The sequence below is a fragment of the Anneissia japonica genome, unplaced genomic scaffold, assembly GCF_011630105.1.
Source record: "Anneissia japonica isolate Jap-2015-1 unplaced genomic scaffold, ASM1163010v1 scaffold287923_len1623670_cov205, whole genome shotgun sequence".
NCBI classification, from domain to species: Eukaryota; Metazoa; Echinodermata; class Crinoidea; order Comatulida; family Comatulidae; genus Anneissia; species Anneissia japonica.
Window position 1 is genome coordinate 816,283 of NW_022721637.1, and position 13,325 is coordinate 829,607.

A 13,325-nucleotide genomic window follows, 5' to 3' on the forward strand; every position below is an offset into this window, starting at 1 on the left:
ACAAAAAAAGGTAATTAATCAATATTACCAGTATTGTTTCCCTGTACAACGTATACAGTACTGCAATATTCTTATGATAATTACTCAGTTTAACATTTAGGGATAATACTGAATGCTAGTTTAGGATGGCAAGTACAGGAGGGATAATAGTACACATTCACTATCTATAATAAAGTAAGAAATCAACATATTGATTTTTTTTTATAGTTTTTTAGCTTAACACAGGGAGTATAATCTAAAGCATTTGATTCCATGCTAAGTTCTTAAGTTGCCTGCTGACTATCTGAAATTTCAGAGTGAAGAGATGAAAAAATACGAAAAGATGATTAATGAACTTGAGTTTGAATAAATTGCAATCAATCATCTGAAAAGTCTTGCAGAAAATTGGCACGAGCACAATTCAATAAAATTGTATAATAAGCGATGCATTGCAATTACTGTATAAAAACATTAAAGAATGTAGTTAGTAGGTCAGAGGTTAAAAGCTTCTATCTATATAATTATAATTTATATAATTAATATGCATTTACAGTATCTTTAATTTTATTTATTTTTTTTTATGGTTCACGTGGTTGAACGAAAATAGATAAAATTTGACCTGGTTTCATTTAGCTATAAAATTATGAATTATAAAAAATTTAATATTTTTATTATTAAAGTTTAATAATTAATGTGAATGATAATGAAAATAATTAAAACAAAAATTAAAACAAAATTTGGTACTGATACTGTATATCACTGATAGATTAACACATACCTAGAGATAATGGTAATAGTTAACAGAGATTGCAGCTCAACATGGTAACATAAATGTGTATGGTATGTCCAGGATGTTGCAGTTTTGAAATCATTGTAATCCATATAGAATGCACTTACTACATGAGTAGAAATACAATACTTTGCAGGTATGTTTCATGTTATTCATGTTTGCTTATAGGGAGCCAATGACCAGAGTAATAGTAGTGTTGAAAGCGCTTTCAGTAATATAAACATTATTTTATGAGGAATTTCATCATTTATAATAATAGTATGTCAGTTTTATATTTCACATTATGTCAAGGCCTTTATGGACTTAATATCATTGTATGTTGGTCATTGCATGGAATGTATATGAACACATACTCAACTCCCTGCCGGTTATTCCACAATTCTTATTTACTTTTTGCCAACATAGTACAGAACAAACAAATTACAAGCTATTTTACCTGGTATTCAGTACATTGACATCCAAATCTATCAGTTAAAATCATGGATGGTAAAGGCAACATGGATATAGTGCCTTGTCTGATGAGAAGTTATCAACTTCTGATTTGAACCCCAGATCATTTACTGGAGCTTTACTCATGCGTCACATGCTATCTGTAGTGTTGTAAAAAGTTGACATTTGCAGATTATAGAAATTTAAATTTACCTACTGTGTTATATAGGCCTACTGTTGTATTTAAATTGCTATAATTTTTTTTTTATAGTAATAATAATAAAGAATTTATAAGCCACATCAGTCTAGAAAACCAACAATAAAAATCCAACAATAACAAGCACAGTCTTTTACACACAAAAAATGAGCAAATTGCCAGTATTACCAGGTACTGTATAGAACATGCATTGTTAATCTTTTTGGAAAAAGATTACTGTAATTTCATTTATGAATTCTAAGAACTTATTTTTTTCTGGTTTATTCAATCCAGCACATACGGTATATTGATTATATCTGGTATGTTTACAAGAATGAGTATTCTGAAATTAAATATTACAGCTTTATAAAATAGAACATTTGTTTTTATTTACTTATTGTGAACAAACAAGTGCATAGTATTATACAGTAATGGTCATGATAATGCTGCATCCGATAGAAATTTGGTAGAAGTTCAATGAGCATCATATGCAGATACCATCATTATATAGATCATTCATTTAATTTCACTTATTCTTTATTAAAATTATTATTAGACAGTTTAAACAGTTAAATACATCATTTTACTATATGAATGCTTTTAAACCTTTATTTTATTTTGCAATAATGAATTTTGTAATTAAAATATTTTGTTGGTGGCATTTAGGGCATATTTAGTCAAGTATAAAAACTAGAAAATATAATTTATGTAAAAAAAAGCTAGGAACATACCATATATTTACAAATTATATTAAAAAATCAAAATTTATTATTGTTTCTTTACTCATCAGCCCATCTCTCTGCCCAGCTAATTGTATGCGCATGTCTCTGTACATCAGTTTCATACATTTATACAAAATGAAATGATCGCAGTAGTAGGTCCCTGGATATCCAGGGTCTAGAATGGATGACCTTAGGCTGACTTCAGTTTATGTCACCTCTAAGAATAGCCAGGAGTAGTGATGCAATTACCAAAGCATTATAGTGATTGGGGAGCGAGGTAGGATGACGTCATGTTCTGTCACAATGCCATAGGCTGAGCAAAACAAAGAACTAGTACAGTGCTAGGAAAAACATGACAAAAAGTTGTCACCAGTTGTCATTTGTAGCCGCTAATGGTCATGAATATTGCCTGCTGTCTGGCAGAATGGAAGATAAGTTAGCTGGCCTGGAAACTAGTCAGAATAAACTTGCACGTGGCTCACCAAAAAATAACACATCTTCACATGGAATCCAAAGTTTGTGGGCATTATCAGAAGGTGATTTAAGTTTTACTTTTGGGGATTTTTTTTTTTTAATTTTAAAATTTTGATATACAATTGGAATGCACTCTTTTTTCCCATGCAACATTTTCAGACTTCTCAAGTTCGTAAAAGGCATTTCCGTAACTATGTCTTCAGATTTCCGTAGTAAATGAAAAAGAAGTCTGCATTTACTCTGATTGACTAGGGAAACATGAATTTCATAGAATATTTAAAGGTTAAAGGTTACTGCGTATAAAACATAGTGTTATAAATGAACTTTTGCTTCTTGACTTCATTGTGAATTTTTTGAAACCTTTAGTTTAAAAGAAAATCCTTTTGGCCAAATGTATACATAAGTTTAATACAAAGTGTAAAAAATATTTTATGGTATGTCACATACATCAACAATTGTCTAAATTACAAACATTAAATTATTTTTTTTTTATTAATTACATACTTCAAAGAAATTTAACAATTTATTACTTAGTAGAACCACCACCAAACACTCAGATTTAGCAAAACAGAGTAAATACAGTACAGTGAATAACAAATAGAATGACTTTTTTCCAATTATTAAAATTCTAGATTTTTTGCAAATTAACATAAAATTGCCTTAGAATTTGTTAAAGTTTTATTTTAAAAGTACTCAAATACATTACTAATGTTATTTTTTTTAGATTTATCATAACATGAAAAACATGGGAATAATTAAGCAACGTTAGCCTCGGAAAGTGCATGTGGTCGTTTTCCTTGAAAGATGCAAACAAATTAATTTGTAATTTAATAAAAGTCAACATTGTGGTAGACTGTAGAAAGAAGAAGTAGAAAGGGTTTTGCACAGAAAACTGAGATATGGCTTTGTTTTAGAAAAATGATGCATGCAGTACATTATATTACATGTGGTAAACCTTGGAAAACTTTAAAAAGATCCTGAAATGATCAAATAATAATTGTTTTGACAGAAATACAGAACAATATAAAACTATTTTCACTGATTTACAAGTGTTTTTACAAAAAAAGACATTATAAATGTTGATGTAGATATTTTACAATATGAACAATATTATTTACAGTATTTCTTAATTGACAAGAGAAACTTGTCATTCTAATTGAATACTTAAAAAGTAGCAATGTAAATATTAATTTAATCCAGTGACCGGCGGTAGTAATGTGAAGCGCTTAGAGGCCTTGTTGGCATTAAGCGCTATATAAATCTAACATGTTATATTATTGTATTTCTATTTTTCCAAGTTCAAATAGTTTATACAGACAAAAATCTTATTTTTCCTGAACCATAAACAGTAGTAAATATTAGTATAGTAATGATACACTGTAAACCTGAATATGCCTATTTCACAATATCCTGTTGGGTGGCTTCTACTGCCAAACACAGGAAGTACTTGATTGTCAAACTTATTCGCAGCTCTATCCTACTTGTTATCCTAATTTGATTGGTGTCAAAAGTTTGCGAAAAGTGAGGGGTCAAACTTTTGCCTACCCCATCTATTAATTATTGCCTGTTTTTTAGTTGGGAAAATCCAAGATGGTAATTTTAAAGTTGATTTAACCAACTTCTATTGTCAAATTATACACTTGGAAAGCCCATGAAAGTTGTTAAACCACTTATTTTCAATGGGAGTATAAAGAACAAAAAATAATATATTTTCAATAAGAATACAATATTTGCATTAAGGAATATAAAGTTATACAATATTATTTCTATAACAAATTTAATCAACTATGTTTAAATAGCATATTTCTGATAGGAGATGAAATTGAGGATGATTATTTCTATTATGAAATGATATCTAGAGAAACTTCTACAGCAGCAAATTATCTCCATCATCATCATTAATAATAAGAAGGATATGAATTACCAGTGCTTACCATCATCAGGAAGAAAGAAGCTTATATTCTGCCTTCATATATCATTCGGTTAGTGTTAAATTACATATGCCCTCGCCGTTTGAAGAAGGCAACATTTTCGACCGACATTTTGAACTTCTATACTTCTCGCATATTGACTGCTTCTTGCAAGTTTTAATTTTCTTATTGTATGATGTTTAATGTGCAATTTATTTTGTAATTTCAATATTTGCTATTTTATACGTATTGGCCTATTGCAGTTTGTTATTTTTTTTTTTTTTTTCTCAAAGAAGTACATAGTATATTAAGTACACTTGCTTTTGATGTTATTTTATAATGATTATTTAGTTTTGTGTATATAGGCTGTGATACAATAACAACAATTGATAAATTGTAAAAAGACATTGATTTATAAGCTAAAATTCTTTGGAGCAACACATGCCAATATTATAACGTCATTTATTTTGTTGTTGCATAACTGTTGCCAGAAAGAAAAGATTAATATTGCCGGGTGCAGGACATTGACTTTTGATATTAAAAGAAAACATTGGGGCCAACTGTAAATGAAAGTATAATGTTTGTCAGTTATATTGAGCTGATACAAATACAAAGGAGTGTATTTTGCATGAAATTAATTGCTCAAGATGGCCGTATGTTTGATTTTTGTCTGGTGTGTTTTTGTTTTGTGTTTTTTATAAACAAATAATTGATAAAGATGTCGCTAAAGTTAATTTTAATTGAAAGAAAAAAGGTAATCATTTTCAAAACAGTATTGTAGTAAAATTGGTAGTAAATGACAGGAATGTTTATTTGGCTGTGAAATGCTTTGTGGTAATTGATATTGGAGCACTGCGTAGTGTGCACCAACCAGCCATTGTAGATGAGTTCACAACCACAAACCATGAGCAGACAACCATTGTATGCAAATAAGTGGCTAGAAGAACGACCAATCAGTTGTCATGAAATCCACTGCTTAGCCTAGAAGAGTTTGTCATCATCAAAACAACACACCTGATGTTTTTACCTAAGCTACGAAATGTGCAAGGGAATTTTATTTTAAAGCTCAGAATTTATTTTTAATTGTATTCAAATTTTACTGTAAATAAACAACCTCATACAAAAAATAGAACCATATTTTTTCGAATTGTATTATATTTTCATTTAGAGCACCTAGACCTAGTTTTTTTTAATTATATGGACAATAATACATAACAATGTGCATATGGCCTCGGATTATAGTATACAATTGGCCATGTAATGAACAAAGATGTTTTAAAATTTACATACAATTGTACTTTAAATCAAAATAGACATGAATTACTGTATATGTATATTTAGATGTAGGAAGTAAACAGACTTTATTTAGTATTCTGTAAAATCCAATACCCTATATGAAATGGAATCACCTTGAATACATAATGAGGTGATATTCAGTACCTATTTATAATTGGTTATACATTTCTATAGTCTATTGGTATGAAATAGAATACAGCCAATAGGAACATAATACTGATTTGGTATCAGCCAATCAGAGAGCACATGCTAAGTTGATACCAAGTGCATGTTCACAATTCATGATTTGAAGTTTTATTTTCCTTGTGATGACTGTGTGAATAATGGCTGACATTTCTTTTGTTTGCCCTCAAAACTAACTTTATAGTAACCACTGTTTTGATATTGGAAATCCCAGGATTACTTTAGGACAAAGATATAAACAAGAAGAAAATCGTACCTCACCAATCATTTGTGATTAGAGCTTTGAATAAGTTGTACATGGAATGAAATTATCAATGTTGTGTAATCAACACCAAAGGGACTTGTTGCAGATGTTGATATATGAAGTACACTCCATACCATAGATTTATCAAGTGACAACTTAATATTTCTCAATAAGCAATTTTGATACCATTGGATGTTTAGACCTCCCTGACTCTCTCACAATTAAATGTTTCCTTTCGCCATTTCGTAATCATTCTGATGCGATAACATGGATGCTGATCATTTTCTCAGAGACATTATAGTGATAATGAACGTTTGTGGTGTCCTGTTTTCAGAACGTCGGGGCCGGTACCGTTCTGAGGGCGATGCGCCCATGGAAGATGATGCCCTACCTCTACCGGATGTGGTGACGTTCAGGGATCGAGCAAACTCAGCACCTACACGGTCATCAAGCATGAGAGCCGTGGGTCGGGAGTTGAGAAGGATCTCCGATGAAATCCAAATGTCTTTCGAAACATTGCAGGTAAGAAAAACTTCATCTCTTAATATTTATTTTTTGGGGGGATGCAGGCGATGATTTCTATAGTTCTTACCTCAAATTTTATATGATTTGTATTTTGTAAAATGACACTTGTTTTTATGTGTAAATTTTATTTATTTTTCACTAAAGTTTTTTGTAAATTTCAAAAAAACTTTTGCAGTAAATTTATTTATTTGAAAATATGCACATCTTGAAGTCTACTTTCTACTTCAGCAGAAATTTTTTTTAAATTTTATATATTATGGTATAAAAAATCAGTCAGTAGCATATGGATTAAATTACTGTATTTAGAATACAACAATACAAACAATTTTTATTTGTCAAAATAAATAGATTTAAATCTCAAATTAAGACATGAAATTGAAAACAGGTGACAAAAAGAAACCCTCATGAAGCTCAAATAGGGATACAACACTTTCTTGAAACAGTAAATCATTGAACAATTTAAAGAAACATTAAAGATATAAACACTGAAATTATACTCAACAATATGTTAAATAGTTTATATGTTTCAAATTTTCCTTCCCTTAGAAATGGTAAATGAGACTTTTCTTAAAACAATTAAAAAGCATCAAATTTCAGATCATTAACTTAAACTAAAGTTGGATATTGGATATAATGTGTCCTGTTTTCTTAAACAATACACAATTTTATTATATTGGAATTTATTTTTGCTATTGAGTTGCACTTAAAGTAAGTAGGCACCTGTGTCCCTGTAGCTATTTAACTCCTATGTAATTATAATAATACTGTATAAGATTCAAGTGTAATTGTAAATATTAGACTTGTAGTCGTAGGCTCTTGGGGATATTTCATTTCATCTAGTTGACTGGAATAATCCAGGGGCTGCTGCATCGGCAAAGTACTGTACTAACAAAATATCTGCAACCTCTGTATCAGGTCAGACCAAATGAATTTATACAGTACAGATGTTAATAATAATTGTATGTTATTTTATATTATTCTCTACACACATGGTTTCATGCCATTGTTACAAAAGTTTCATTCCAAATAAATTATTATGATGTTTGTTTTGTGTTGTATAATTTATTTTGCTTGTTAATAGAAAATGTTCTAACATTCCCAGTTTCTGTGTCATGGTCCCTGATGTACTCTGCCATTATTCAATATAAGAATGGGATATAAACATTTATGTATTGCTTTTGCTATGCTATAATTCATAAGTGATGGTAAAATAATGACATAATTGAGCAGAGATAATGTAAGGTTGTCAGCATCCATCCATTCTCATACCCATCATTAAAAGTCCTATATGACTAATATTTAATTTTCCTTGGAACAGTACTTTGTGTGTGTAACATTTTCCAACTAAGGGAACTACAGCAGTTCTACAATATTGTAACTGTAAACTATTAAATTCTATACGAAAATGTTATTCAAATCCATTGTTATTATATATGTAATATAATAATTATATAATACTACAAGTATCTATTAAGCTATTTGTTTAGTACATACTTAAGTTATATTGATTATAAATGTAGTTCAAATAAGTCAATAATAAATTGATACTATTTGTGTTCTGTAATTATATTGTAATAATATTATTAATAATTATTAATACTGCGTTAAAATCATACCATTGGTTCTCCTGCAGATTTTTTTGTCTCTTTGGTCATTTTTCATTGCAAGGATTAGAATGTTTCTTTGAATTTTCTTTAATACTGCAAGTGCTTAGAGACTATATGTGCTTTACATATAGCCTATAGCCATTATCATTTATAATAATAATAATATTGATGATATAGTGTTCTTGAAAAGATAATGTCTGTACTATATGAATTACTTGCTTTATATACAGGACTTACTTATATTGGCTCTTATTCAATTGAAGAAGAGCAGACAATTTTTTCCTAAATAATGTATTTATATTTTACTTGTAATCTATCAAGATTTTTGTAGAAAAAGTCTCTAAGTTGACTAAATTATTTGGATCTTTGTTATCATATATCTCTATTATATAATTGTTAGTGTTAATATACTGTAGGACCTACTTATACTGTAGGATGCAAAGCTGCCTGGTAGCTCCACCAACACAATTTGCCAAAGATATGTCCAATTGTCAACAGAATAAATATGTTATTGTTTCATAATGGTTTGAATGTCAGAGTTCAATAGTATCTCTAGTTGTGATTTACTGTAGCCCTTGAAAATCCTAGGTCAGTTTTAATCCTAGTATTAATTAATTAGTCTTCTTTTTGTCAATGTATTGGCCAAGATAATTATAGGTTATCTTTTTTGTATTGCTTTTAAATTTGTGGGCAATATTTTGGATAACAAATAATAATACCAATACATTAAATTTTACAGTATAACATGGGCATCAATAAATCAAATAATCTAGTATTGTAGACAAAACTGTAATAAAAACCAACTTTTATAATGAATTTAAACTACTAATTCATATTATATATATATATATATATATATATATACAGTATTCAGAGGATTTTTTTTTAAAAATTAAGTATTTGTTTAGTATTTCCCTTTGAGGCAAAGAAGCGAGATTAGGGAGTTTCCTTTGTATTGCTACAATTCACGGATTTAGTATGCCCTGCTATGACACATGTTCCGAGTTTGTGTTACCCAATCACACCTCAGCTTGCTTTCACATTTGTAGCAAGTCTGGACATGTTATCTATGTCTATCAAAACATGCAGCATGTTTAAAATTCCACTTTCATGACAATCTAACATGAATTCCTCTCTTATGACACTGCACCTGATGTTCCCAGGGTAGCTCCTGGTTGTCATTTAACAAGCCCCTGGACTTGATTTCTCTCTTGATTGCATTTCTTATAACTGCTCTCTTTGTAGAGCAGAGGATTAGCGTAAAAGGACAGTCAAGAAATTTAATACCAATAAAGATTATACTAATGATAATGATTAAATATGAATGAAAAAAGAAGTGCGTTAATACAAGTTTAAACCAGTAAGCGTCGCTATGTTGATGCATATTGAAATTACTGACATTGTTTTAAGTATTTTGTGTCGCAAAATTTTAACTTTTGTAGAAAATGAATAGAAATTACTACCGTATGTTTGTAAGCAGATTTCTGAGGTAAAGATCTATTTGAAGTTCCATGCCTTACATCCTAGGTGCTTTATAAATTCCTTATTTAAATGAACATGGCATTACTTTATATGATGAAATTATAGGCTTCTGTATTATATTAAATCAGGTTTTTAGTTTATTTTTTTTAATCACATAAGTTATGATCATGATAATTTGGTATTTAACTGTAATATTGTGCCTTGTGTACTAAACATTTTATGAGTCACCACTTGCACACAATATTAAACTTTTTGTACATTACATTACAGTTATGATATTCTAGGGAGTATTTCTAGCCCTGCAGCTTTAGTCGTCATTCGACCAATTTGATTCTAAATTATTGTCGTTTTTTAATCATTCACATATTCCTGTTTTAATAGAAAGAGAAAGACGGAGACAAACATAGATCACAATACAATTCTCATGACCTCTTCCATGCCAACCTTTTAATCTCATTTTGCAAACGTCATCAACTGTTGTTATCTTGGCGAGAGCTAGCAACCATAAACACAAATATTTTCCTTGACTTATAATTTTACCATATTCATTTTATTAACTTTTGGCATGTGTGGAGTATTGCTTATATGAGCTGATGCAATCCAACTTGGCCCTATTAGTGTGCAGCGAGCCTGAGCTACTTGTTTCAGGGTGATTAGATCCCACGCATTGGTGTATAAGATTTAGTCGCTCAAGTATGTAAAGCTATTTTGTTGCTGATTCTGGCCGAGGTGTATGATTTGAATCAATGATAATGAAGTGGTTTACACAATGATGTAATTGTTTAAAATGTGCTGCCTTTTTATTTAAACCTTGCTGTTGTTGGGGTTTACTGTCTTAAGCACTGATAGGGACGTACAGTGAATATTATTGTTTATGTTTTTGTTGTTACGTGATCATCTATCAGCGGTATAAGGTTGTGTTTACTTTGCCTTGATGCTGTGTTATCAAATAACATGTCGGTTTTCAATGATGGGCGTCTAAATTGGGATCAAGAATATGAATCATATTTATAGGACAGTGTTCAATACAGAGATTAATTTAATATTTCTGCTATTGTTTGGGCAAAAAATGACGTGATGAGTTCACACCAATGACCCAGTTTTAATAATACATGGCCTACAAAATGAGTACACTAAACAATCACAGTATTGATTTTGTTGTTATGGACTTACTTAATACAGGACACAGTAAAATATGTGTCATTGCAATTTTTGTTTTCGTAAGGGAATTAGGTTGAGTGAAATTAAAAACTTTTTAATAATACCCAGTTGCTACATAGTTTAGTATAGATTTTTTTTGTTTAATTTATTAATTATATTTTTCCAAAAATGTATCAAGCAATTGTTGAATATTACTATGAATCTGATGCATGATTTTCAAATGCATGTTTCGACAGTTCTAAAAATTACCATTATCATCTATTTCTAGACCATCTGGCAACTTGATGGATACCCTAGTTTTGATACGTGTGTCTATGCTCTTCATTATAGCTAGTCATTGGGTTGGAGGGCTAAGCATTGGGTTGGAGGGCTAAGCATGTTTACATTTTGCAACTGGATTAATATAGCTTTGCAATTAATTGTCAAAACATGTCATAGTTAATTAGTTAATTTTGAATCCTACATTTACTTATTCTTATATTTCAGTTGAAATATATATAAATATCCTTAATTATTTCTATACTTGGTTACATTGCAGAATGCACCCATTTTATATTTACTGTATATACTTGTGAACAGCATTATATGTACTGTATGGATGCATCCATTAATTGTATATTTAATAATACAACAACCAAACCAAGACTGAAATTATCATTATCATCATATCATTTACAATCAGTGATCATAATCTGATGGCACATACTGTATATAGAGCGCCCTCTAACTGCTGTCAAACATGTTACAGCCACCATACATCTTGCTACCTATTTCATGTTTTAGGATCTCCTTTCTGTAACATTAATAGACATCCTCTTCTGCTCTACTTGTCTTGACTATACATATTTTTCTGTTATGTTTTTTTAGAGGCTGGATGCAGCAGCTGGAGAACAGAGTATTTTGATGAGGATGTTTAACAGTTTCCGTCGACTTCGTCCACCGAGTGTACCAGAGCACGATGACTCATCTTAAAAAAAACTTTTCCATATTTTGGCGCAACTGAAATCTAGAATGAAGAAGTGTTGAAGCAATGCTGCTGTTTCGACTTACTTGTATTAAGACATTCCGCAGGGGCGCCATTTGACTTACTTTTTTTAAGACATTCCGCGAGGGTGCTGCAGTTTGGAAACAAGGCAAAGGAAGAAAAAGGAGCAGCCTAACAGAAAAGCTGCTGTAGTGAAAAACTACTGTAACATACTATTAGGTTCCACAGTAACCTGTCAAATACTGTATTATATTAAACAGTGTCCAGTTTACTGAATCACTCATAAACATGTATGACTTATATACAGTAAATATGTTTTGTGTTTGTATACACACATCATACTGTAAACCAATACTGTTCATTTGGAGCTGAACAGAAATAACTTGGTATAACAGATTTTCTCAAAGACTGCCCCATCAAATGCACAAATTTGTAGTAAACTTAAATGATCAACGGTCTACAAGTGAGTAAGTTATACACAATATCACAGCAAAGATCACAGGATGTTTTTTTTTCAACAGAGGTTTAAAGATGTATGCAGGACTTGCATTTAATTGTGTTGTGAGCTGGTGATTTGAACTATGTCCACCTGAATTGGAGTGATCTTACAGCATCCCTCAAATTGGATGTAGCCCAGAGCTTAGCATTGATATGCAATTACCATATTTGTATTTTAAATAACTGCATTATTTTTAAGTTTTTACAAAAAAAAAAATAATTTTATTGATATCTGTCTGTCAACTTTGGAACAGAACTTTGGAGCAATACATTCCAAAATCAAAATTAATCACTATCAGTTTTTGTGTTATGAATGATTTTAGTTGTTTATATTAAATTGTCTAATTATGCAATATAATACCCATTAGAGATGTATAGATAACCATTGAAATACCGGTTAGTTAACTGTTATTTTGCAAATCAACTATCATTGGACAGGATTTTGCTTCAAGTTCTGTTTTGTATAATGCAGTCAGATTCTTTTTACAGGAAACCTTAATACCTTCAGTTTTATTTTTTTTTTAAAGAGTACTATTAATATATGTTTAATTACTGTTTGCATATTTTTTTTTGTCAATTTTTTGCTGAGGACAGAATTTTGCTATTTTGATTGAATGCCAAAAAATCTTCCATTTTTTGTACCACTTCTTTTATGGCCAATATTTGTGACGACTGCTATACTTCAAGATCTGCTGAATGGTGCTACATAAGTTTTCTTTTGTAAGAAAAGGGAAAATGATTCCAAGAAGGGAAGGAGGTAGTTTTTCAATAGGAATATTCTTTTGTGTATTTGCAACAAATTGTGTTTTTATTTCCTTTCAATTCCAACAGCAAGTACACTTTT

The 13,325-nt window shown here is 30.2% G+C and overlaps 1 protein-coding gene across 1 annotated transcript in view; it reads left to right on the top strand.

Moving 5' to 3' along the window:
• Positions 1–12,852, top strand: part of LOC117111644 — a 43,568-nt gene extending 30,716 nt beyond the window's left edge. Inside the window, exons 3-4 of the mRNA XM_033254611.1 lie at positions 6,558–6,745; positions 11,866–12,852. Of these exons, the coding sequence (XP_033110502.1) occupies positions 6,558–6,745; positions 11,866–11,970 (293 nt within the window). The 3' untranslated portion in view covers positions 11,971–12,852. The remainder of the gene's footprint in view (positions 1–6,557; positions 6,746–11,865) is intronic.
• The last annotated feature ends 473 nt before the right edge of the window (positions 12,853–13,325 follow it).